At 35.0% G+C, this 24,436-nt stretch overlaps 1 protein-coding gene across 13 annotated transcripts in view; it reads right to left on the bottom strand.

The window, feature by feature from the left end:
• Positions 1-24,436, bottom strand: part of REV1 (REV1 DNA directed polymerase) — a 97,841-nt gene that overhangs the window by 22,393 nt on the left and 51,012 nt on the right. For 6 of the 13 annotated variants that reach the window (XM_072743006.1, XM_072743013.1, XM_072743009.1 and 3 more), the window contains 7 exons: positions 22,385-22,553; positions 18,542-18,694; positions 14,307-15,016; positions 11,687-11,794; positions 10,184-10,300; positions 5,562-5,670; positions 804-932 (listed from right to left, as the gene is read on the bottom strand). In XM_072743006.1, coding sequence (XP_072599107.1) covers positions 804-932; positions 5,562-5,670; positions 10,184-10,300; positions 11,687-11,794; positions 14,307-15,016; positions 18,542-18,694; positions 22,385-22,553 — 1,495 coding nt within the window. Of the gene's footprint in view, positions 1-803; positions 933-1,441; positions 1,569-5,561; positions 5,671-7,508; positions 7,649-10,183; positions 10,301-11,686; positions 11,795-14,306; positions 15,017-18,541; positions 18,695-22,384; positions 22,554-24,436 lie in introns of those variants that run through there. The other 7 variants (XM_072743008.1, XM_072743012.1, XM_072743014.1 and 4 more) reach the window with 5 other exon arrangements.

Genomic DNA, 24,436 nt, shown 5'->3' with positions numbered 1-24,436 from the left:
AACACAGACCTTATCTAGTCCTTTACAGAAAAAATATGCCGACTCCTGCTTTGGAGCATACGTTCCTTGCCATATACTTATTTTAAATTTTGAGTTTTGAATCAATGCTGAGGACACTTGGGTGGGTCAGAGGCTGAGTGTCTGCCTTGGACTCAGGTTGTGATCCTGGATCCCAGGACTGAGTCCTGTATTAGGCTCCTAACAGGGAGCCTGCTTCTCTCTCTGCCTAGGTCTCTGCCTCTTTGTCTCTCTCAAGAATAAAATCTTAAAATCAATCAATCAATCATCCTATACTGTACATAAAAGTTAATCTCCTTTTCTCAAGCCAACTATCAACCACCCTAAAAGTATTACTAAAAACTTTTATAAACACTAACTTTTGGCAAACCTAATGATTTTAGAATATAAATGGTTTTAGAATCTCTACTTGTTAATCCATCAGTTCTGATTATAAACAAAACTATAATTCAAATGTAATAAAAGAAAATAACTAGATTTAAAAAATGCCAATCCTTCATCTGTCTGGTTCCAGAGGAAGAAAACGAGAGCCACTGAGTTGAAGTTATATAGGCAGAGAATCAGTTTACACCGACATCAAGAATCATCTGAACAGTCTGAGCAGTGCAAACATGTATCTTAAGATTGAGCTACTGACTGCTGGAGTTGCTGACGATAGGGTTCCTGAAAGAAAGAAGAGTCCACCAAAAGTGGCCCTGACAACCCTAAAGAACACCAGACTCTCTTCAGTATCAGATACAGAAGCAAAAGAACAGACACAGAAGTGACTGCAGCATATGATGTACCTTGCCAGTGTTTCATACATTGTTCGTGCAACTTCTTTATATGCATGAAAATCATATGGAACGGCCTGAAGATTAGGACAAAGTTGTTTAGCTTGCCCAAAAAACATTCCATTCTTGATGCCAACTTGTCTAGAGAAAGAATAAAACACAAGGGAGGTTATACTAGGAATAACTTTCAAATGCAAAACCAAATACCAAATGTTGACAGTATCTCCCCATGCCACTAATACATAATTTTCACTTAATTCTCATTAGGGATAAACAACAAGCATTAAAAAAAACTTACAAGTTTGTTTCCCCCCCAAAGGAAAATTGTACAATTGCCTGATTAGTGTAAATGACATGTGTAGATGTGCCAAAATATGTTATTAAAAGACCAGGTTTGGCGCTTGTCTGTCTCTGAAGATTTCTCCTAAGACTCAGACCTCTGGGCCCTTTGCAGAGATGCCAGCATGCCATATGCTGGTGATATCACAACCACCACAGAGCAGGAATGTGCTGTCAAAAAGAGGTTTTCTTCCCCTAACACATGGCACAGTTTGGCCAGGGTTCATCCCCCAAAGACAAAGAATATAAACGAAAGAACTACACAAAACAGTGCTATGTGACAAACAGACAAAATGTACTCATCCTATTACCACCCAATTCCCAATTGACCAATTCCATGCTCCTGAAGTGGCTCCACAGTGGTTGAGATGCCAACAGCATTGTATATGGTAGGACATCACTCTGGGCAGGAGCCAGGGTTCCAGAACTTTGAGGGACCTAATTGAAAATGGTAAATTTTAAATCTTTTGCGTGTCTCAATGCCCCACATTACCTCTGATATTTGGAGCATTCAGCACAAAACTATAATTATGGAATTATACATAATTAAGTAAAATTCCATTTGACCACTCTGCAACGAATCAAGAAAAATACTTTAAAGTAAAAACAAGCAAAATAACAAGCACTAGTTTTACCAGATTACTTATTACTATGTAGACACATCAAATAGTTATTCTAGACATTCATTCAATAAATATTTACCAAGTGCTTACTTAGTATGGTGGTATAGCCACACTAAGTTTGGAGAATCAATATACAAATACTAGGCTTCAATTACTCAGAGGTCTCTGGCACCCTCCCCATCTCAGACCACCACTGAGAGCCAAGAAGGAAAAGAATCTTCCAAGTTACTCAGAAGTAAATGCAAAATCATATCCATTTCTTATGGACACGAAGACAGTAATAAATTATCTGACTGCAAAGTTCCCAGTAGACGAGAAACATCTAATAGGAAGGAAAAGTGACAGTAAAAGAAGCGATGAATAACAAACAGCATGGTAAAGATTTTTTTCATTAATTCAACAGAAATTTATGTCTCAGGCATTTTGTGGGATAGTGGGCAAAAGATGGTAAACAAAACAGATCGCATGATGTTCACAAGGATGATTCTGCACTCACCCAACAAAGGATAGATTATATATAGTCAATGGACCTTGTTCAGTAAGGCAGGGAAGTATAATAGTTCTGAAGTCTATACAGAAGTACATACAATTTAAGACATTTTTAATAATGCTGGTTATATAGCTTCGGCATGCAAAGGCTAAGCTTACAAATTAAAGGTAATTCATTTTTTTTAAAAAATATGTTATGTAATTGCTATAAATACCATATTCTTTTATTTACAATAATTTCATTTCATTTTTTACGTATTCAAAAATTCTCAGGGACGTATTACTTAGCAAAACATAATACATCTACTTAATGTATTCATGCACATACTTGTCTTGGAGAGAAATGTTTAGGTGCCACTAGACACCATAAGGAAGTACAAACAAACAAGAAAGACTAAGAGGTTTCCTGTAATTAAAGGAAGCAAAATACTCTGAGTTGGTAGTTGGGAAACTGGATTTGGTTCATATAAAATAAATGAGTAAAGGCAAATACACAACAGTCTGAAGTGACTCTCTGCTACAGTGACTTATCTATTCCTGTCACTAGGTCCCACGCAGGATAAACTACCAATACTTCATCAGTGTGTGATGCAAAAACAGATTATTTGCAGGTTCACACTGCACGTGGACACTGCTCTGTCCATTCAATATGTTAATAGGTATCCATATCACTAAGAACAGTAAAGCGTCCTTACAAAAACATTAAAAAATGATTTGATCTTAAAAAATACGTGATTCTATTACCCATTCATCCATGTATCTACCTTCTCACTTATGTATAAAGCTTACGCCTTCTGGTGAATAAAACTACTAACAATAATGCATATTCTAATGCATCCTACCTTTCCAGGATTTCTACCATCTCATGTGCACACACCCTCCTTTGCAGACCCATTATTAGTCTGTGTCTACTGGAAACTCACCAATGTATAGAACTGGGATGATCATCCCCACAATCCAGTCCCCACTCCAACCCTAGAAACATTTCTCTGATACAATTGTGAATATATGTATTTTTTTAAAAATCTTTTCACCTAAGGAAAATACAATTATTGGACCACCACAAGAAAAGAATATCAAGAATTGTTTTCTAGACTTTCATTATCAACAGCTTTCTACAAAATGAAAATCACAAGGAAGAAACAAAACCAAATTGCTGTGGATCTTGTGGGCCAATTTCCCAACTTACACTCAAATTCATTTTCATCACTTTATGAATCTCCTTAAAATAACTGCCACCTAAGTGGCTTGCTGCATAGTATTTGGCCCAAGTATCGTCACCCCAATTATTTTCTAGTACATTCAGCTTGAAATAGTTAATGCAATAGGACTGCAATATCCAAACACCAAAAAAAGCCTAGAGCCTAGACAAGAGTCCAAAACCAGCAGGAACAGGAAAACACTTTTACCCCTGAAGTAGACTTGCTATCCCCCACTCCCCACATCCAGCCAGAACTCAGCTTGTAGGCAGTACAGAGAGGGTAGGGCTTTCATCTCATCACCAGTTGAGCAGAACTCAAATGCTGACAGAGCATGTCTGAGCTTCACCATACTCTCCACATATGAACACAAATTCAGTCTAAACTGCCTGGGCTGATAAAAATGCGGTAATCCAGAATGCATCTGTATTTGACTTACTGTTTTTATTAAGTTTTTGGCTCTCAGGCTACATTATCAACTAACAAGAGATTAAAACATAATTCTGTTGGTAAGAAAGGGAAAGTTAGTCTAGGACTAAAAGTTTCACATGTCGTAAATGAAAAATAACTTAAATATTTTATGATTATGCTTATTTGATTACAAAGTTTTCTTAAATATCTTTTAAATAAAATAATTGGCAAGATTTTAAACTATTTCAGTTAGATGATGTTGAGATATTTTATGTTCCTTTTAGACAATCCCAACTTTTAATCAGCACTGAAAAATGTTAAATAAATCAAATCATGATGCTGTACACCTGAAAGTACTGTAATGTTGTATGTCAGCTATACCTCAATAAAAAGAAAAGTATGCATGACAAAGCCGTAAGTAAAAAAGACCAAAAAATAGAATTGATAGAGGACTCTGTTTTTAATTAAATACTTGAATACTTGCCAACAATGTGTAAATACCTGCTGTGTTATAAAGGTAAAAATGTCTGCTCAGTTACCAGGAAAGAAAAAAATAGACTGTTCTTTTAAATTAATTCATTACCTCTAGTACAACTAAATTTGTACTAGATTTTGTACTAGATTATCTTACAACTAGTACAACTGATTATTTTTAAATGACTGATTCTTTTTTTAAGTATGACGAACTTGTATATATGCCTGTTTCTTCTTGTACTGAAACAGCCCACTGTGAAGAGAGTTTATGCTTACTGCAATATAAAGTTATACATACAAAGTTGATACTAATGAGTTGACAACACTACAATTTTAAGTGTGGAGATTACTGCGTATGCCGATATGGAATTATTATCTTATAATTTAACAGGTGATCAGTTTTAACATTATTTTGAATACTATTAGAGTTTTAAATTACAAGGGATTTTTCTTAGCTATAAAAAAGAATGATTAGATCAGAAGACCATGAAGTCCCTTTCCCATGACAAAACATCTAATTCTTTGGGGTGCCTGGGTGGCTCATTCATTTGAGTGTCTGACCCTTGGTTTCAGCTCAGGTCATGCTCTTGGTGGGGGGACGGGGGTGGGTCGTGGGATCAAGCTCCATGTAGGGCTCTGCCCTCAGTGTAGAGTTAGCTTGGGATTCTTTCCCTTTCTCTCTCTCCCCCTCTGCCTGCCTCTCTCCTCATGTGTGTACTCTCTCTAATAAATAAATAAAATCTTTTAAATTTTTTTTAAATATTGAATTCTTTAATTACGTTTCAAAAGACAATGGTTTAAAAATGACATTGTCTAATTTCTGTTGGTTTCCACTGTCAGACCTACTGATTCATCAGTAAACTGAGGTATTTATTTAAAGTTATCTAGCATTTGTGAAAGGAGAAAAGGAATGAAGGGGATTAAGCCTTGAAATATTTCTTCCCATAACATGTGTAACATGGGCCTGACTGGCACATCTGATCCACTTCAAAAGAATCTCTAGGGGCGCCGGGGTGGCTCAGTTGGGTTAGGTGCCTGCCTTCGGCTTGGGTCATGATCAGGTCCTGGAATCAGGTCCCATGTCGGGCTCCCTGCTCAGCAGGGAGTCTGCTTCTCCCTCCCTCCCTCCCTCCCTCATAAATAAATAGACTTTAAAAAAAAAAAACCAAAAGAATCTCTAAAAATGATTAAGTTAACTATTCGTAAAGATTACAACACACTTAATTTCCACATACCTGGCTTCATAACTACAAGAGGCAATCTCAGCCTTTGACAAAACAGAATCAATCCCATTTGCTTGTGCAGAATCTTGGTTCTCCCACATTGATGAATCTGGTATCTCTGCTTTAAAAATAACAAAATTTAATGATTATACGTTAAAAATTCATTTTCCTTTTCACTCAAATATATTTTCCATTCCTCTCATACACAAATGTTTAATAAGTTCCGGATATAGTTGTATCCATTAGTACTGGTCTCCTAACTCAATAAAAGAAAAAAAACTAGAGTTCTAAAATGGTTTGCTTCCATTCTATACTTCACCATTCTATACTTCATCATGTAACACATATAATACATTCAAAGTGTTCCATTTTAGCAAAGATTTGTTTACAAAATGTACCAAAAGATAAATATAAACTATCCCTTTAACAGTCTCTTGAGATGAAAAAGGATGAAAAGTTATCAGGAAGATGAACCCCCTCCTATATTCTTGAAAAGATCACACAGCTCCCTGTAATGGGAAACAGTTAATGGAAAATACACATTTCTCTGAATGTTCTTTGCCGTTTCCTAAATAAACTACCTGCAAAACCGGAGGCTACTTAACAACACACTCAACAAACATCAATTTCCTACAAGTCATTCGATCAAACAATTCATTAGGTCACATATCATAAAGAGGTTTCATCCTACACTTAAGATTTTTTTTCTGAACACACATCAGGAAAAAGAACTTCACAACACTGCCCCCCTTCCAGTAAATTCTACTTAACGGATTAACAATGCATGTTCAATTAAAAACATTAAGTGTGATCAGAATATCAACTGCTTTACAGAAAACAACTCTAGCCTAAACAGTACCACTAACTAGTATCTCTCAATATCCAAACCAAATGTACAGTTTCTCACAAGATTATAAAAGCACATATCTAGAGAGTACTGACTGCATGCCACTGTCCTTCCTTTACCATTAGCTTCACTAGCAATTGAGAAAGATTAAAACACAACTTCAGTTCTTGGTCTCTTGGGATATTACTATGTTCTAAGAATATGCTTTAAAAATATATATTCTTGAAACACAATCTCCTCAGCCATAGTTCTAATGCTATTAACAAAAAATACCACTAATTAGTGAAACAAGCCAAGATAGACCATTTCAATTAAATCTAGACAAACCTATTTTGAGTACATTGTAATAATATGTAACCAGCAAACCCAGTATTTCTTTTCTGCTTATTTCAGAGACCTAATGTTCACTGAAAAAATCAGTCAAGTTAAAGCACCATGGCAAAGTATCTGGCTTTGTGGTCTAAAACAACTGTTCCAGGTCTGACTCCAGAAATTGTCAACATCTTTTACCCAACTATGCAACCAAAATAAGCATTTTTGGATTCCAGCACCCATACACACAAAGCATAAATGCAAATCAAGCCATAAGGTATCTTAATGGGCTCAAATCCCACTTGCCTCAAAAATTAAAACAGCAGAGAATATAATTTGAGCCATGACTCCTGATATATTATGATAAACATATGTTATACCATGAAAAATTAAAAACAGAATGAGGAGCAGATTTCCCTGTTTTACTGAAGCATCTTAGAAGGCTAAATATCAGCTTTCATAGTCCTTATTCTACGCTGAAAATCTGCAAGAATTTCAAGATTGTCAGCATCACAGTTCAAGAGAGGCTGCTACTAAACCAAACAACAACAAAGAGAGTTGAAGCTTGAAGAGCCACAACCAGCTGCATTACACAGGTATCACTATGACCTTATTATGCTTTAAAAGCTGTGGAGTTAGGGGACTTCTATTTGAAGGTGTAGTTAAATAATCTACGATACTTGTCTTGAAAATTACAAAAAAATCATGCTTGGGGTGAGAAAACTGTCTGTAGTCCTTGGGCTCCCAATGCCCTGCCTGAGAGGCACCACCTCATGGTTCTCTTCACTGGGCTGGCTGACCTTTTCCACAGTGCAGCAGAGAGCGTGGATCCCTCCACGAGCGCAGTGAGTTGCTTCAAGGGAGATTCAGGGAAATTCAGGGACACACTGTCCTCAGTGGAGGGCAAAGTAGAGAACTGCTCATCAAAACTTGACAAACTAGACGGGCACATGGAGAATGTGGAGGAACGGTTGGAGAAATCAGAGGCCAGGACCCAAGTCTGTGAAAAAGAAATCGCTGAGAATAAATCTATGACTAACACGATTTTAAAAACTGTTGTTCTTTAGAATGAACACTGAAGTTGTTGAAGGGATAAGAAAACATCTGCATCCTGGAATCCAAGAAGGGGTAAAAGGCCCCAACCACAAAATCTTGAGTATAAATGGATTCCAAATGAGGTCATCAATGAGAAGCATCACTGCTGAGTACAGCTGAGGAAGCAGCTTCCAAAGGAAGTCATGGATGGAGAGCCCCTGGTTATGCTGGTCCGTTTAGACAAAGAGCTCTTGAATGTGACGAACAAGAAACTCAAGTTTCTATCTATAAAGGGCTGAAGATGCTATTTGTTCTAATGCTTTGCCTAGACACACAAGCTGAAACATCTGAACTGAGTTTTTTTTAAAGTTAGTGTGCAGAAGCCAAAGACTCTAATTCCTAAATAGATCCTCGATATTTTAAAATTTTTGTGTCATGTCTGATAAGGACCCAGAGAAAGAAAGATCAGGGAATAATAAGGAAAGAAGAAAAAAGGCACTGAAAAAATAAGTTCTAAGTACAAGGTTAGCTGCAACCAAACTTTATAATAAAGGACAATCTGTTCATTTTATGTTACAAATATTTTGTTAAGTTCCTAATGGGTCAAAGGCTTAGGAAATAAAAGTGAATGACATCAAGTTAAAGAAAGAATATAAAATGCAAAGTATCAAATTCACCTTTTCTAGTGACAGAAAACTCTATTTTTGACAGTTTTCAGTGGCAAGTGAATTTTCAATATTTCCCCTAATATTTACCTCCTAACTTACCACCCACATTTAGAGTGGAGGGGATGTGAATTATAAAAGGTCATTACAATGTTATGAAAATCCAGTGGTTAAACTGGTGAAGATAATCAAGTAACCAATGACTGTATTCTGTTAATAAACTGCATATGGTCAGATCACTTGTGAAGGAAGGAAAGATATAAGAGGACTAGTTCTCCGCTACTCCTAAGGAACGTACGCTTGCCACGGCCAAACTTCTTGATGGAGACTACCAGACTACAGACGTGTATAGCAAACACAAGACTCTACCCACTGTAGGAACTGAGCGCTGGGTAACTGACCGACGTTACTGAAATGCTAAGTCCACGGTATTTTTCCTTCTTTCAATGTTCATTGATTTTTTTTTTTTTTTTACTGAGTGCCCAATAGGTGACAAGTATTATGCATTTCCTTAAGCTACTTATTGGTTTTCTAGAACTTAAGATTTCATCTTTTAAATGCCACACCGAAAATACAAAAAGAAAAACCAATCTACCACAAAACCATACTACCAATACTTAAGAAACTACCCATATTATCACATACCTCAAACAACTAAATATGAACAAACTCAATACTGGCTACTCCAAGATCTTCTCATGACACACAAAATGTTAGAATCTCAAAAATCTCTTAAAAGATTTAAAAACCAAGAAAACCTTTAGGAAATTGGGAAAATACAGATACACATGAAACAAAAATTTATCTCCTATCATTACTGTCTTTTGCACTCACACTATGTAAACAGATAATCACAACCAACAAAAACACTGTAATCCCATAAAGGTCCTCAGAAATGTCCAGTGGTTTTCCTTTTGCCTTAATTTCAGTGAGATCATTTCTAAAATAATCCCACGTTTTCATAACTGAAAACTAGGAACCAGAAATAATCAGGATGAAATTTCACTGCTTGCCTTCCATTTCACTGTACCTAAATTTCTGGATACTCTCTGATTAATATTTTTCTGGAAAACTAATTTAAAAAATGTTTTGGCTCTGCAGACAACCATGAGAAAACTGATCAATGACAAAGAATTTAATTTCTAACCAAATATTTCTCAGAGAATTTACTCAGGGGGGAAAACAGATATAAAAATCTTAGTAGTATTGTAAATCATCTAAGTTATGATTTTTATTTAATTAATAGCAAAAATACAAAAGCCAGTGAGGCAAGAAAATATTGAAGCAGGTTCAGTAAAGACATGGGGAATGATTTCTGGTATTTATCTTTATTCCAATAAGTGAAATCCTATTGTTTTTTATTCCACTGCCGCATGCAAATCTTTAGCAATATGAACTTTCATGTCTTTACTGTGATCAGTGACCAAACAACTAGTAATTAACTCTCCAGTCTAGAGGATTCCACAAAATGATGTTCATGATTTTATTTTCATCCCCAACCTAAATGTATACAAAGCAAACTAATCAAACCTTATAACATTCTTCACTCTCTGTCCCAGGAAAATGCTATCATCCAACTCAACAAAGCAGGACTATAAACCAGTCATTTGTACTGCATACGGATTTTTGCCTTAAGATGTCACTGACACCTTTAAAACCCTTGAATGAAAAAGCTAATTATTTCAACTCTTTCATTACTATAACAACAATACCAGCAGCAAAATCCAGACGTCTTCAACAGGAGCATTATGACTTCAAAGAGAGCTCATTTGTACCTGCTTTGCCTTTCAGGATTTTATTCTGATAATACTGCCACTCCAGCTGGGGGTTAGCACCGGGACGTAAAGGTGCCCTTCCTGTGCCTCTGTTACTTGTAACAGCCACTGGTTTTCCTGGTAGGAAAAGAAAAAAATTATTTTTAAATCTAAGTACAGGAATATTAACAACACTGATAACATGTAAGGGAAAATTTTTCACAAGATTTAAAAAATACAGTTTTTCCTTAGGCATTCATCCATAAAGAAGCTTAACATCTCTAAACATTATTAATTACCATGCAAAGATCATCTAAATTTATCAATACCCCCTTAAAAACAAGCTATTTATGTCAATTTTGATACATGTATTCAACTTAAAAAGCAACGTTATCACTTTGCTTCCCCTTGTTCTTGTTTGGCTTTTTGTAGTAGAAAACAAGTCAACTCTGATTCCAGATTTGAATTGGAGAGGTGGGAAAGGAAAAGAAAAACCAACTCTTATCTCAATTTTTTATATTTCATATCAGAAAAGGTAACATTTAAACTAATCTTTCAATTTTACAAAGCAAAAGAAACAAATCAACCACAATCTGACCTACTATGTAACGCAATGTGAGAACACAATCCCCCTTCAATTTTTGGTTTAGTTATAAAATCTTTCATTTATCATTTCTTTGTATGTGCATTCAATTACAAGATTCTTAAAGCAACAGCACGGATAATTAATATATTATGTTACTGAATGCATGTGTTGTAAGAATAAAAAAAAAATAATGCATCAGAGTGACTCATCAGGTTAAGCTCAATTCTTCAACATTCTAAGCTCCTTTCAAAGCTGAAGCAGTAGGTGCTACTGACAAAAACAAAGCCCTGGTATTAACCGAGCAGCTTCTGTGCTTTCCTTAAAGGAAGAACAAACTAGACTCTCAAAAGAAAACACTAATAGTTACATCTTTAAGCACAGAAAGAACTACTGAAAAATCCAGAATAAATATTTTTAAAAGTACTGCCTAGCTCACAAATACCTGAAATTCTATTAAAACCAAGATGACAGCATATCTTAGCAATAATCAATAATGTAAAATTACTCTCTAACCAAAAGGTGGGAATGTGCAGTAGCATCAGGACAGTTAATCAAGCTTATTCAAGAGAGAGAAAGCACAGTGACCCAAGTAGCAGCCATATGCTACCACAAAATTTCCATTTAATAACAAAGTAATAGTATATATATAAAAATACAGAAAATGCCCAGTACCAATCTACATTAGTCTTAGAATGACAGATCCTTCGGCTGAAGGATTATTATTCATTATTCCCTAGACCTGAACCCTATAGGAAGAAAAAAATGTTTCTAATTTCCTTTTATCTTTCTTGATAATTGAGTCCAGAAAAGTTGGAAGCAGAAATTTATTTTGCCAAGGAAAACCAGAATAAGTATTTCTTAAAGCAGATTTTTAGATCCTTTAGAACATATATTTATAATAATGCTAATTTTCTTAAAATATAAACAAGAATACAGACCTTTGAGATCTGGTCTATTTCGTATACCCACTGATACAAAGAAGCAATCCATATCAACATGCATTATACAGCTCTGATGCCTGGGTGAACTCAATACTGACATATTTCCTAGAAGGAAAAAGAGAATGTTCAAACCCCAAACTAATTTTTAGTATTCTAAAAAATCAGGTCTAGTTAATTTTAGAAACTGTATTTTTTAAGTGCCTATAATTAGAATGAAGTTTCAAAAAAAAATATAGGCTCTATTACAGATTATTTTCAAGAGAGGTCAAATTTGTTTCTTTGGTTCTAAAAGTAATTCAGAGATAGACAGTTTCCAAACATAATTTGAAACCAATTATGAAGATACCATATTTTCCTAATCTGAATTCTAATAATTAAGTTTTTAATCGAAAGTATAGCTAAATACTTATCCCAAAGTTATTTCTGTGCGCTCAATATTTTATTAAAGTGTATAAAGGTGTTTTCATATATTTAGTTACACTTGGAGCTAAGTAACTTTAAATGACCAGTATTCCATGTAGTCTACAAACATTCCTTGATTAAAAACAAAAACAAAAACAAAAACAAAACAGTATAATTTCCCACTGTTATTGTTTGGTAGGTATCATGCACTGTTTTAAGACGTGTATGTAAATTCCCACACCAATGCTGAGATAAGTAATCTTATTATGCCCATTTCACAGATTACTATTATGATTTGTTAATAATTATGTTATGCAGCTAGTGAGAGGCTGAGCTGGTAATCAACCCCAGGCACTCTGATTTGAGCTCTCAAGCCATCACACTGATATCCTAGATGTATTTAGAAAAGTCTATGAAACAAAAATCTACATAAGAATTTGTATATATACATAATGTATATAAACTTTCCTCCTTAAGCCATTAAACATTATTAAAAGTCAGGTCTGAAGTATATATGCCACTTTCAAGAAGATAAAGGTGAGTGTCCTCTCCTAAGGACCCTACCTTCTAATCAATCATCCTGAGCTGCGTATTTTGATTTAGCAGGGTTATTTTAACCAATCCAGCCACAACTAGAGCTTTCCTCTTTATCAGTTTCATCCTTAGCCCTATTCACTGGCCCTCCAGGGTACACAAGTCTTGGAATTAGAACCCTGAGCTTATATAAAGTTCTAATCTCATAAAAGAATTTTTCGCTGATAAAGAATACTAGTACTGAAGGTAGATCTTCATAAGCTTCCAAAAACTTATCCTTACTCTCCAAAGGTCCAGACTATTCCATTTTGACTGTGAAAGCTTTTTACCAAGTTCTCACTATGTGCAAGGCACCAAGCCTTTGTTCATGTTATCTTCCCTAAGCTTAGAAGCCCATGAGGTGAGCAGCAGGGACTACCTACCACTCTACCGTGAAGAGGAAACTGAGACCCAGAGAGGTGAACTAACTGGCCCATGGTCCTGCAGGATAAGAGCGGCAGAGCCAGGATTTAGATTCAGGCTATGTTATCAAACTCCAAAACCATGAACTTCCTTGCTACCCTCTACATTATCTCAAGAAATGATCTGTAAAATAAATCTTATAATTCTTCTGAAGTATTATATACACATAATGTAAACAACCCAAAATAACTGCTTTAAACATTCAAATAGTACAGAACATATATACCATATACCTACTGAATGCTTTCATTCAATATAAAATTAATCACTTTATTCCCACTCATGAAACTAATTTGTAATAGTTCTTTGAAGCTTTCAAAATTAAATGACCTTTACCATGTAAGGTCAAGGGATGATGTGTGGATAATCAAATACCTATAACATCATTCTAAAATATTTCATAAGTAACAAAGCATTTAGGAATACATCAAACACAACAAACATAACAGAAAAACACCACATGGAGAAGATCTATCACTTTCTAGGACAAAACCATGAGCTTCCCTCTGTACCTCAGTTTCCATGGCTGTTAAGTTAAAGGGTAGTATTAGATAATCTCTGAGATCTCGCTCTAAAAAACAAAACAAAACTGTATATTCTGTAAAAACATCTAAAACCTCAAAACAGATACTCTTGATAATGACTGCACAGGAATATAGCCTGTCATTGGTTTTGTTTGCTTTTGAAAACAAGTATTAAAAAAAAAAAACAAAATACAATCAACCCATCTACTTTTATGTGAAAATACTTAATCTCACTACAAGTTTACCACTATAATTACAATAGCTATTATGTCAGTTATTTAATAATTTAAAAATCATTAAGATGCCAGCTTCTGGAATTAACAGTTACTCTTGCCAAACCAATTTATTCTTACAGGAGTTTATGCACTGAATATAATACATGTAATACTTCACACATTTCAAAACTTCCACAACTGAAAAGGTCTACATATGAATGCTCAGAATCTCAACCTTGTTACTGTTTAAATTACCTAAAAATATTCAGTTAGCCACATTTAAATCTAAATTTGTAAGAAAATACTTTAATAAATAAGAAAGCTTTCTATAATCTGCTATGCTTACTATAACTTACATAACCTGATATTCCTAAAGACTTATATGAGAGCTTAGTATTGATCAGAATACCAATGACAGCTCAAGAACAAAATGGTCAAGCATGATTGTTTCTTAAGAAAACAATTTTAGTAAGTATCTACCTGTGTCAGTTACAACAAGTGTAGACCTGCCTGTTTTCATTTTTTTTAACTTTTCCCTTCCTGGAAAGACACCACTACTTTGTCTTTGCAGGGTATTGACAAATTCAGTCAATTCACACTTCCACATTGATATGTGATGCAGTCTTGAGCGGGAATAGAAGTCTGAAATAAAATTGCAATCTGAGGGTTTGGATGGCACTAAAGGTGCTGCCTTGCTAAGAGTAGGTACTGAAGAAGTGCTTTTTGTGCTTGAAGGCCCCTGAACAGCAGAGTGGTGAGCACCGTTTATTTTAGTGTTACTGTGCAAAGGTGATAAGGAGAAGGAATTAGTTCTGTGTGGATTCCGCACGGTATCTGTGTTTCTAGTGCTTTGTTGGAACTGCTGCACGATGCAGTCTCTGAAGTCAGTGCTATTTTTCTCAGCCTGCTCCTCCTCCTGGGTGAAGTCTGAAGAAAGCCTGCTGGCAACACTGTTGCCCATGGGCACCAAGCAATCCTGCGTCTTTAAGGCACCATTAGAGCTAGGAGTGTGTCCATTAAAAATGGCAGCGCTGTCTCTGTGATGCGGAATTCCATTTTGTTTCCTTCCTGGAAAGATCTGCTCTAGCTCTGTTAAACTAAAATCATTATTTGCATCTTCTTCATTCCAACTGTTCATTCCATTGACTTTGACTTCATTTTCTGTCTCAATCTTCTTAATTATGTGATTTCTACAGCAGGAAAGAAGATTTAATTTCAATTAATGTGTGACTTTCAGGCTAAAACAATTTTTAATGTAAACATGGTCTTAGTGATATGCACTTCAAGATTTCTCTGAAAAATTAAGCCATGAATTTTATATTCTTTCTCTTCTAACAAAAGATAATTCTTAGCTAAACCAAAGTAGCAAGGTAACTAGGAAAATTCTAGAATATAAACAGTCTTTTAAGGGTTTGCTCCCAAAGAAGAAATACAATGGAATCTTAGACTGAAGAAAAATAAGAACTATTTTAAATTATTTTTCCCACTAAAAATTAAATGGAATCTGTAATCTCTAAATATCCAGTTGGAGGCACAGTGTCTGCCATTTACTAGGGAGTTAATAAATTATGGGACTCAGTATAAATAGCTCCCATAAAAATGGATTAAGAAACTTTATTTGAATTATTATTCCTAGTTTTAGTTTTATGTAAGGCACTGTTCAACACATTAAATCCAATACTGCTACAATCCTAGGGCCAGTTAAGTTTCATTCAGGAAGACTGACAGACTCTATGTACTAATCCATTAATGGGGCCAATTGTTGCATTAGTAAATAAAAAGTAAGGACCAGGTTAATGTGTATGGGTAATTCAGGAAAAAAAAAATACCTAGAAAAATGAGGACACTCACTTATTAACCAAGAAAATGGCATTTAATCTCTAAGAAAAGTGTATTCAGATGCTAAGGTGGTCCAAGGCAATCTGGACCAAGATCCCTGATGACAAATTTATAAATGCAGGGCCTATGACAAAATTTAGCTAAATTCACATTGTGACTCCTCTAGATGTTTGCTATAAAGACAAAATTCATTTGCATTCAAAAAAGTCATCTCACAAATACAAAAACCTGAATTACAGAACTGTAATTCAGTCCACTTAGAAAAATACCCACATCATTAATCCAGTTAATAGTTCAGGCTCCAGAGAAGGCTGCCTGATACATGGTCCCCAGGCATTGGTGAGGTTACCACAGTATTAGCAGGTTTAATCTAAAGTCCAACATGATATATTAGTAATAGCAACCTGAACACACAGAGAAGTCACAAACATGAGTAGAATGCAAAACATTACCACCCATTTCTGGGTTGGCTCTGTCTGTTTGAACCATCTTATGGAATATGACAGCCAACACTGATTAGGTCCAGTCCTCACAGACGATCATGCCAGTGAAAGGGAAAAAGACGACGAACAGGAAACGATTAAAAGAGGAAGGAAAGAAAACCTAATTTGTTATATGTCTGGCCCTTGAGATAAAGAGAAAACAAGGGAACAAGAAGTCACATAAAAGAATTTCAAAGGAATTTATAAAACGTATTAAATATACCAAACAATAATGATCACAGAGAGCAACAAAAGTGAAGTAAATCAGAAAAGCCTGACATCTAGTTTTGTCACAAACAGTAAAGATTCTTTCAACAAAAGTGAAGTAAATCAAAAAAGCCTGACATCTAGTTTTCTGTGTCACAAACAGTAAAGATTCTTTCCAAGTATACTAGCAACATATGCAACAGAATTGCATATATTGGCAAGAAACACACCGCTAATATATATTCTTACTGTACTGCAGTTCGGTTTTTCAGCCTAGACAAATGGATATTCATAAAGTAGGTGTAGTGGAAATATATCACTGGTAGATACACATTAATTAGGCAACAGTGTATATGGATTAAAAAGTGAAATCTAGGGAAGCCTGGGTCGCTCATTTGGTTGGGCATCTGCCTTTGGCTCTGGTTGTGATTCTGGGATCCTGGGATTGAGCCCTGCATGAGGCTCCTCACTCAGTGGGGAGTCTGCTTCTCCCTCTCCCCCTGCTTGTGCTCACTCTCACTCTCTCTCAAATAAATAACATCTCTAAAAAAAAAAAAAAAAGTACAATCTATCAGGATAAATTCTTGCTAAAACTAGCACAAAGAATTTAAAAAAAAACACACCTACTTTCTATTTTTATTAGTGCGGGTAAGAAAAAGATATCAAGTACGTTCAGAAACATTTTCTGATATTATTTGTTGTGCATCTTGATGTTACTAAAAAAAATCAAAAGTATCATGTAATGTGAAAAATGTGAATATGCTTATAAGTGAACACAAGCTAAAAAACAAATAACAACAAAAACTATGGAAGGTGGTGACACTGGATCTCCACAGGTTAATTAGACTCCTGGCCTTTAAAAAAAAAAAAATATATATATATATATATATATCCAACTCCCAAAGCAAGCAATTTAATAAATAAGGGGAAGGCTAATGATAATGAACCACCTGACATATATGTTAAGTCAACACACCAATTAATCATGAAACCACTTTACCCAAGATTATTGCAATTAAAGCTTAATATTTTTTAAAAACCTGTCACATGGACTCAAGTTTAGACTCAAGTCTAGAGTTACCTCTAACTGTAAATTTTTACCATTATAAAAATATTTACATATGTAAAATGGCTATGAATTTGGAATTTTTCAAAAACTACCTAGAAATGTTAACATTTTCCATATGTATAGACCACACAACAAAAGTACACCCGGCATAGTTAGTTCAGTTTTTTGAGAAAGCAACATTCCACAGCAAATTACTTCCGTGGAAATAATTACTTTCAGGAAAATCCATGGGAAATTTTACTTCTAATAACTTCAGATTCATTAGTTTATTTTTTAAAAAACTATTTTATTTATTCATAAATAAATAAGAGAGACACAGAGAGAGAAGCAGACACACATGCAGGGGGAGAAGCGGGCTCCTGGCAAGGAGCCCAATGTGAGACTTGATCCCCAGACCCATAATCACCACCTGAGCAGAAGGCAGACGCTCAACTGCTGAGCCACCCAGGCATCCCAAGATTCATTAGTTTACATGGGAATCTAAAATAACTGGAAAAGCTTTCTTTTTTTTTTCCTTTTTTTTTTTTTAAAGATCTTATTTATTTATTCATGAGACACAGAAAGGGAGAGGCAGAGACACAGGCAGAGGGAGAAGCAGCCTTCCTGTGGGGAACCTGATGCAGGACTCAATCCCAAGACCCCGGGATCACACCCTGAGCCAAAGGCAGATGATCAACCACTGAACCACCCAGGTGCCCCTGGAAAAGCTTTCTTTCGTTCTTTCTTTCTTTTTTTTTTTAAGATTTTATTTATTTATTCATGAGAGATACAGGGAGAGAGAGAAGCAGAGACACAGGCAGAGGGAGAAGCAGACTCCATGCAGGGAGCCTGATGTGGGACTCGATCCCAGGTCTCCAGGATCATGCCCTGGGCTGAAGGCAGCACTAAACCACTGAGCCACCCAAGGATCCCTGGAAAAGCTTTCTTATTTATATTTTGTTTATGAAACTTTCACAGTAAAAATAATTTTTTGACAAGATACCTACACACATATTTTAAACATGTTTAATACACATGAATGGCCAGGTTTTTGTGTTTGTTTCTATCTCAGCAAAGGAGGGGCTATACCCACTGCTAAAACCCAGCTTTGCAACACTCTCCAATGTAGACAAACTTACACCCTGTTGTTGAGCTGTTTGGCTACACTGCTTGGACCTGGCACAGGTTCCTCAGCTTTGCATGCAGGATTAAAGTTGAGACCTTTCTGCATGTTGGACTGCTTGCTGTACAGCTGATAGGGAATGCAGGACAGCAGTCGTCCAGCCTTGATGCTGAAACAAAAAAGTAACACTAATTTAAGAGTTCAATACTTTGGGAAAATAAGCTTCATGAAAATAATTTTTGTTCTGAATAATAGGAGCTTTTCACCAAAAACGAGCCACTTATTTTCCTAGTTTAGTTCATCTCCCTCCGTGTTTGTGGCTCTAAGAATAAGACATTCTACTCATGCAGAAACATACATGTGAACTTCTAAAAGTTAGTGGCCAAAAATCTGAGGGGAAAATAAGTAACTGCAGAGTAGGATGACAAAACTGCATGCATGGAGTCTTATGACTAGTCAATATTTTAACCATCATGCTTTTAATATTTACCACAGTTCCCAAACAATTCACATAGAATTATCAAGACTTTCTCAAAGCTCATCTTACATACTAAGTATTTCCAGAATAACTAAAATGGATGAGGATTTCCAATTTCTACACTATGAGCTCAGGGAAGGAAATAAACAAGTATGAAAAAATGTATACAACTTCTTGCCCCTTCTCCTACAGAGTATGGAATGTTTGTTTACTACAGATACTGAGAGTAAACTATTCATTCTTGAGAACCTGAAGACAGAGAATACACTTTCTAATACAGTATTACCTACAAGTAACCTGGGGGAAAGTCTGAAATGTGTCTGTTGGCTAGCTAGTCGAGTAAAAATAGTTTTAGAAGAACTCTATAGTACTGTGAGAGAGAAATGTAAATAATACCAATTTAAAAATAAAAGCCAAATCTATACTAGAAACTAGAATCAAACACATTTTCTATGAAGAATAAATTGAGGCAAGATATAAAAAACACAAGAGAAATGAAAAAAAAAAAACAAGATGAAATCACAACTTTTACTTAAGTGAGCTGAATAAGCAGTGATATTAGTAGTAAATGTAATTAGAAACAACATTTTAGCCCATATGAAGTATGAGCTCTTTGTAGTATCATAAGTAACTAACAAACGTACTAACATATTATAGTTTGGGAGCTTAAAAAGAAAGGGCAGATCTGATTGGGAACCAGGCACCCCCACCAGGAGATCCCGATGAGCCGGCCATGGAACTGCAACAATCATCAACTCACGCTGCCAATAGACCCGTGTGGAAACCTAACCAGAGGAGGCAGGGTCCCCTGCTACAAAACACTCAACACAAAACAAACAACAAAAATAAAATCAGCCTTTAATAACTGAGGACAGTGTTTTTAAACTGTGCTCCATGGCATTGCCAGGCTTGATGAGGCAGTGGTGTGAATCACAGCAGCTCCTCATTAACTATTCTATCGTTCAAATGTCATTAAATTATCTGAAGAAATTATATATGACAAAAATTTTAAAATCCCTGACTTACAATATACCATATATAAGTGTGAGATATGCAAGGCAAAGTTTTTAGTAAAATAATCTCATACCTAAACCTAATGCACACAGGCTTCTCCCTTAAAGGACTTCCCCCCACATTAACTCTGGTCTAATGATACACAGACAGACATCAGGGAATTCTAATCAAAGCAAAGCTATCACCCTACACACTCAAAAGTGGTATAGCTGCTTTTTAAACTGCTCTAACTAAAAACAGGAAAAACAATTAAAGAAAAGAATGTCATGTATCATCCATTAAATAACTAAAATAATGTTTAATTTTTTTTTTTTTTTTTTTTTTTTTTTTAGATTTTATTTATTCATGAGAGACACACAGAGAGAGGCAGAGACATAGGCAGAGGGAGAAGCAGGCTCCATGCAGGGAGCCCGATGTGGGACTCAATCCTCGGACTCCAGGACCTCGCCCTGGGCCAAAGGCAGGCGCTAAACTGCTGACCCACCCAGGCGTCCTTAAAATTTTAAGTATAATAAAATCTCATCAAAACACTACTAAGACAAGATGAACAAGACTGGGATTAGAGTATGAAAGAAAACAGTACTGTGGTTTCCCAAAAGGACTCCATGCTAAGATGTGTAGACATTAGGCATTTGTTTTATATATTAAGATGTATGCCCAGGCTGATCCATTTCCACATAGGCCAATTCATCTATAGTAAGCTTAATTAAATGGCAAAGAGCAGACCCAAACAGGAGTCAGGAAAATCTGGATTCTGAATCCTGATGTTTCTGGGCAAGTCAGTCTTAGTAGCTTTGCCTTCTCATATATAAAATGAAGCAAACAGGCCATATAATCAGGATGTCCAAAATCACGTCAGTTATTTAAAAATAAATAATTAAGCCTGACTTCAATCTGAAATAAAATCCATTCAGGTAAACTTTAAAACTTATAACTACCTTAAGTTGCTTTTTCAATTGTATTCTCTAATTGCATTCAGGGCAAGAAGGAAAAGCAAGTATTAAAACGAAAAACAAAACAAAACAAAAACAGCTATAATGAAAACTACATTTTCTAAGTAAATCAAGTTCTACCCACCAAGCACCCTTTTCAGTCCACTTTCCTACTATCTTTGAATCTCCACCATTCCCTCCAAAGTCAGATTAATATTTTCAGATCCAATGTTAGCCCTAACATGATGATAGGATTGTCTGTACATGACAATACACAGCCTAACTCTGGAATGATACTAACTTCTTATACTGAAAACTGCACACTTCCCTTTTTAAGGAGACACATAGCTAAAAGTCATATTCATTGGTCCTACGTAATGAAAGGACAAATCACAAGAAAACAGGAAAAGGAAAATCAGTAAGATGTTCCAGGGATAAACTGTCAACTTAATCCCCCAAAGTTTAAAAAAACCCTTAATCTATAAGATACATTTGGTTTTCTGAAAGCCAAATGCACTTTTTAAAAATGCAGTTTTGTCATTTTGGAATTAATTTTCTAATACTTAATAATGTTAAGAATAAAAATAAAGTTAGAAAGGAACTTCTTATATATTATGTATCTAACAATGTGCCAGGCACTGTGCTGGATAGTTTGTACAAATTAACAGTTCTCACCTAATCACAGCATATCAATATTAAGCCTTCTTTTACAAATGAGAATTTTAATATCTTCACTTTGAACTTTCATAAATCTAGCAATTACTTTTATGTATTATGTATCACTTAAAATATAAATCACTTAAGTTATGGCTCATCAGATGACAAATTAAATTTAGGGAGTTAGTATGAATCACCTCTGATTTATGACATCAGTTCTAAACCAACAACAAAGAACAATAATGTAACTGAAAAACATATTAATAATACTGCAAATTGCTCTTCCTCTCTGTCCCTTCTCTTCTAGTACACCAGGTCCAGTACCCTGGCTCTTCTTTTTTTCCCTTAGCATGTATTAACTCTTAACATATAATTTACTTATATACTAAGAAATATTACTTTATGTTTTATTCAGTAGTACATAAACTCCAAGAGGTAGGGAAAGGATCTTTATTTACTTCACTGATATTTCCCAAGTACAGAGCCCATCAGAGATGTATAAACATTTTCTGAACGAACATCATGTTTAGCCAACCCCTTCCCATCACTGCTTCCTGCTGCTTACCTGAGTCATCGCCCCTAACTCCTGGTAGCTGAGGATGCAAGAACACTAACATATTAGGTTACCTAAATTATCAATGTGAGGTTAAAGAGTACAACAGTTTAAGACATCATTTTTCAACCTTAAGAGGCAATGTAAGTGAGGTGTTTATAATATAAATAAAAAGCATTCCAATTTTAAAAACTTATTAAAATTTAATTAAAAAATTAAACTTACCTTTCTACAATCCATTCTGGCCGAATTACTTTTTCCCCCTTTAATTCTTTAATTTTGGCATTGGGAAGATTTGTGGCAATAATGTGTGTTGTTTTGGATCTGGAATAATACACATGGTATTGGCCTCCATGCAACATCATTAGCTTTCTCAATTCCTCAGCAGAAGGATCTGTAAGATTAATATTAAAATAATGTTAAGAGTTTTATATATAAGTTAAACCCTAACTGAATAACCCCTTATAAAGCCCAACTTAAAGAATCTATCACTGATCCACTTCCTCCTGGGCTGTGTTGCCAGTAAACAAAATTGGGAGGTAAATCACAAAGTGATAAATAAGGCTATGTCGCTTTAGCACATCCTCTTGCCTGGTAGAGACACTCTACCAACAAAAAAAACCTACTGCTAAGAGATGCCCAGAGCAGACAGGGACCTCAAGTAATGAAACAAATATTAATAACAGAGCAGATGTTTTAAAACTTCTGACCATATTTAGCTACATGACCTTGACATTGGTATCTTATGTTCTAAAAAATTAATTACCATAAAATCATTTATAAATCACTTTACAGAGATTCCAATTAATCCTACACCTCCTTCAGAATAATACAATAGTAGATAGATAAACCACTCATAACTTACTATAAACAAACAGACTTACTGTAGGGCTACTAAAAGGCTACTCTTATGAAGCTTAATAATTTTTATTTTTATTTAAGAAAATATAAGAAGATAATCTTACTCAGTTTCTCAATATGAACTTGCACCAAAGCCAAAAAATAAATTCACCAATTAAAAAAAAAAAATCACAGAAAAAGAAACATCTTTTTCGGTTTTGTTTCAAATTATTCCTCCGCCCCCCCCCCCCAAAAAAAACAAATTATTTTTCCCTGCCCCCATCTCTGAAATTATTTTTTAATAAAACTATAGAAAAATATCTTAAACAACAATCAGTATGGTTTATGCTTTTGCATAAAAAGTCTGACTCACTGAAGTTATGACCAGTATTACTAACATCACATTAAACTAATTATTTTCAATAGTTTGTTTCTTCCAACCTAATTATTCTAATGAAAGTTCTAAATTACACCTTCCTCAAAACAGCTATATCCCGGGGGCGGGGGGGGGGGGGGGACGGGACATCACAGGAGGATACTTTGTTATCCAACCAACAGATTTATCTTAAGTCTAAGCAACACATTTAAATAAACACTTTTATTATAGTAACTATGTAACTAGGGGAGTTTTAGTTTTTAGAATCAGAAAAAAACTAACAAGATATATTTAGAACATTTAGACAATGTTGACAGGTTGGTCAAGTCTTGGTAAATTCTTATAGTATACAATTCATTTGATGTTACTGATTGCACTGGCACTGCTCAATACAAATATAATGTGAACCATAAATACAAGTCACTGTAATTTAAAATTTTCTAGTAAACTCACAAAACAGAATAAAAGGTAAAATTAATTTTAATAATATTTTTAATCTCACAGATCCCAAATCATCACTTCAACATCTTCAACATGTAAGCAACACAAAAACCTGGGATATTTCACATTTCTGTTTATACTACAGCGTGTATTTTACATTTACAACATTTGTCAATTTAGACCAGCCACATTTCAAGTGTTTATTAACACATGCGGCTAGTGTTTACCAAACTCAACAGTGGACTAAAAAGGGAAATGAAAACAACTTTTAAATAAAATTAACTCAGAATTCATAAGGTTTCCAGGAGTTAGGGGATCACAAAAACTTGAGCATCACAATGATTTAATGTAAAACAGTGGAAATTAAACAGCTAGCCATTCGAAAATCTATAGTTTACTTATTTTCTTACCCTAAAGATTACAAAATTTGGCTGACACAATAGTATTAAGTACCAATTCAAAGGCTAGATAGAACATAATATGAACAGACGCCAAATCCAATAAAAAGCAAGGAAATGCAAAAAAAAAGTATTTACAAGTTAATCCACAACTTTCCTCAACCAATTCTAATTGTATTCAATGATTTAAATAGGAAACAGGCTGACAGAAAACATTAACTT

Source organism: Vulpes vulpes, chromosome 16 (genome assembly GCF_048418805.1).
Source record: "Vulpes vulpes isolate BD-2025 chromosome 16, VulVul3, whole genome shotgun sequence".
Classification (NCBI taxonomy): Eukaryota; Metazoa; Chordata; class Mammalia; order Carnivora; family Canidae; genus Vulpes; species Vulpes vulpes.
Note: the sequence above shows the minus strand (reverse complement) of the source record. Positions and strands in the feature narration are given on the sequence as shown.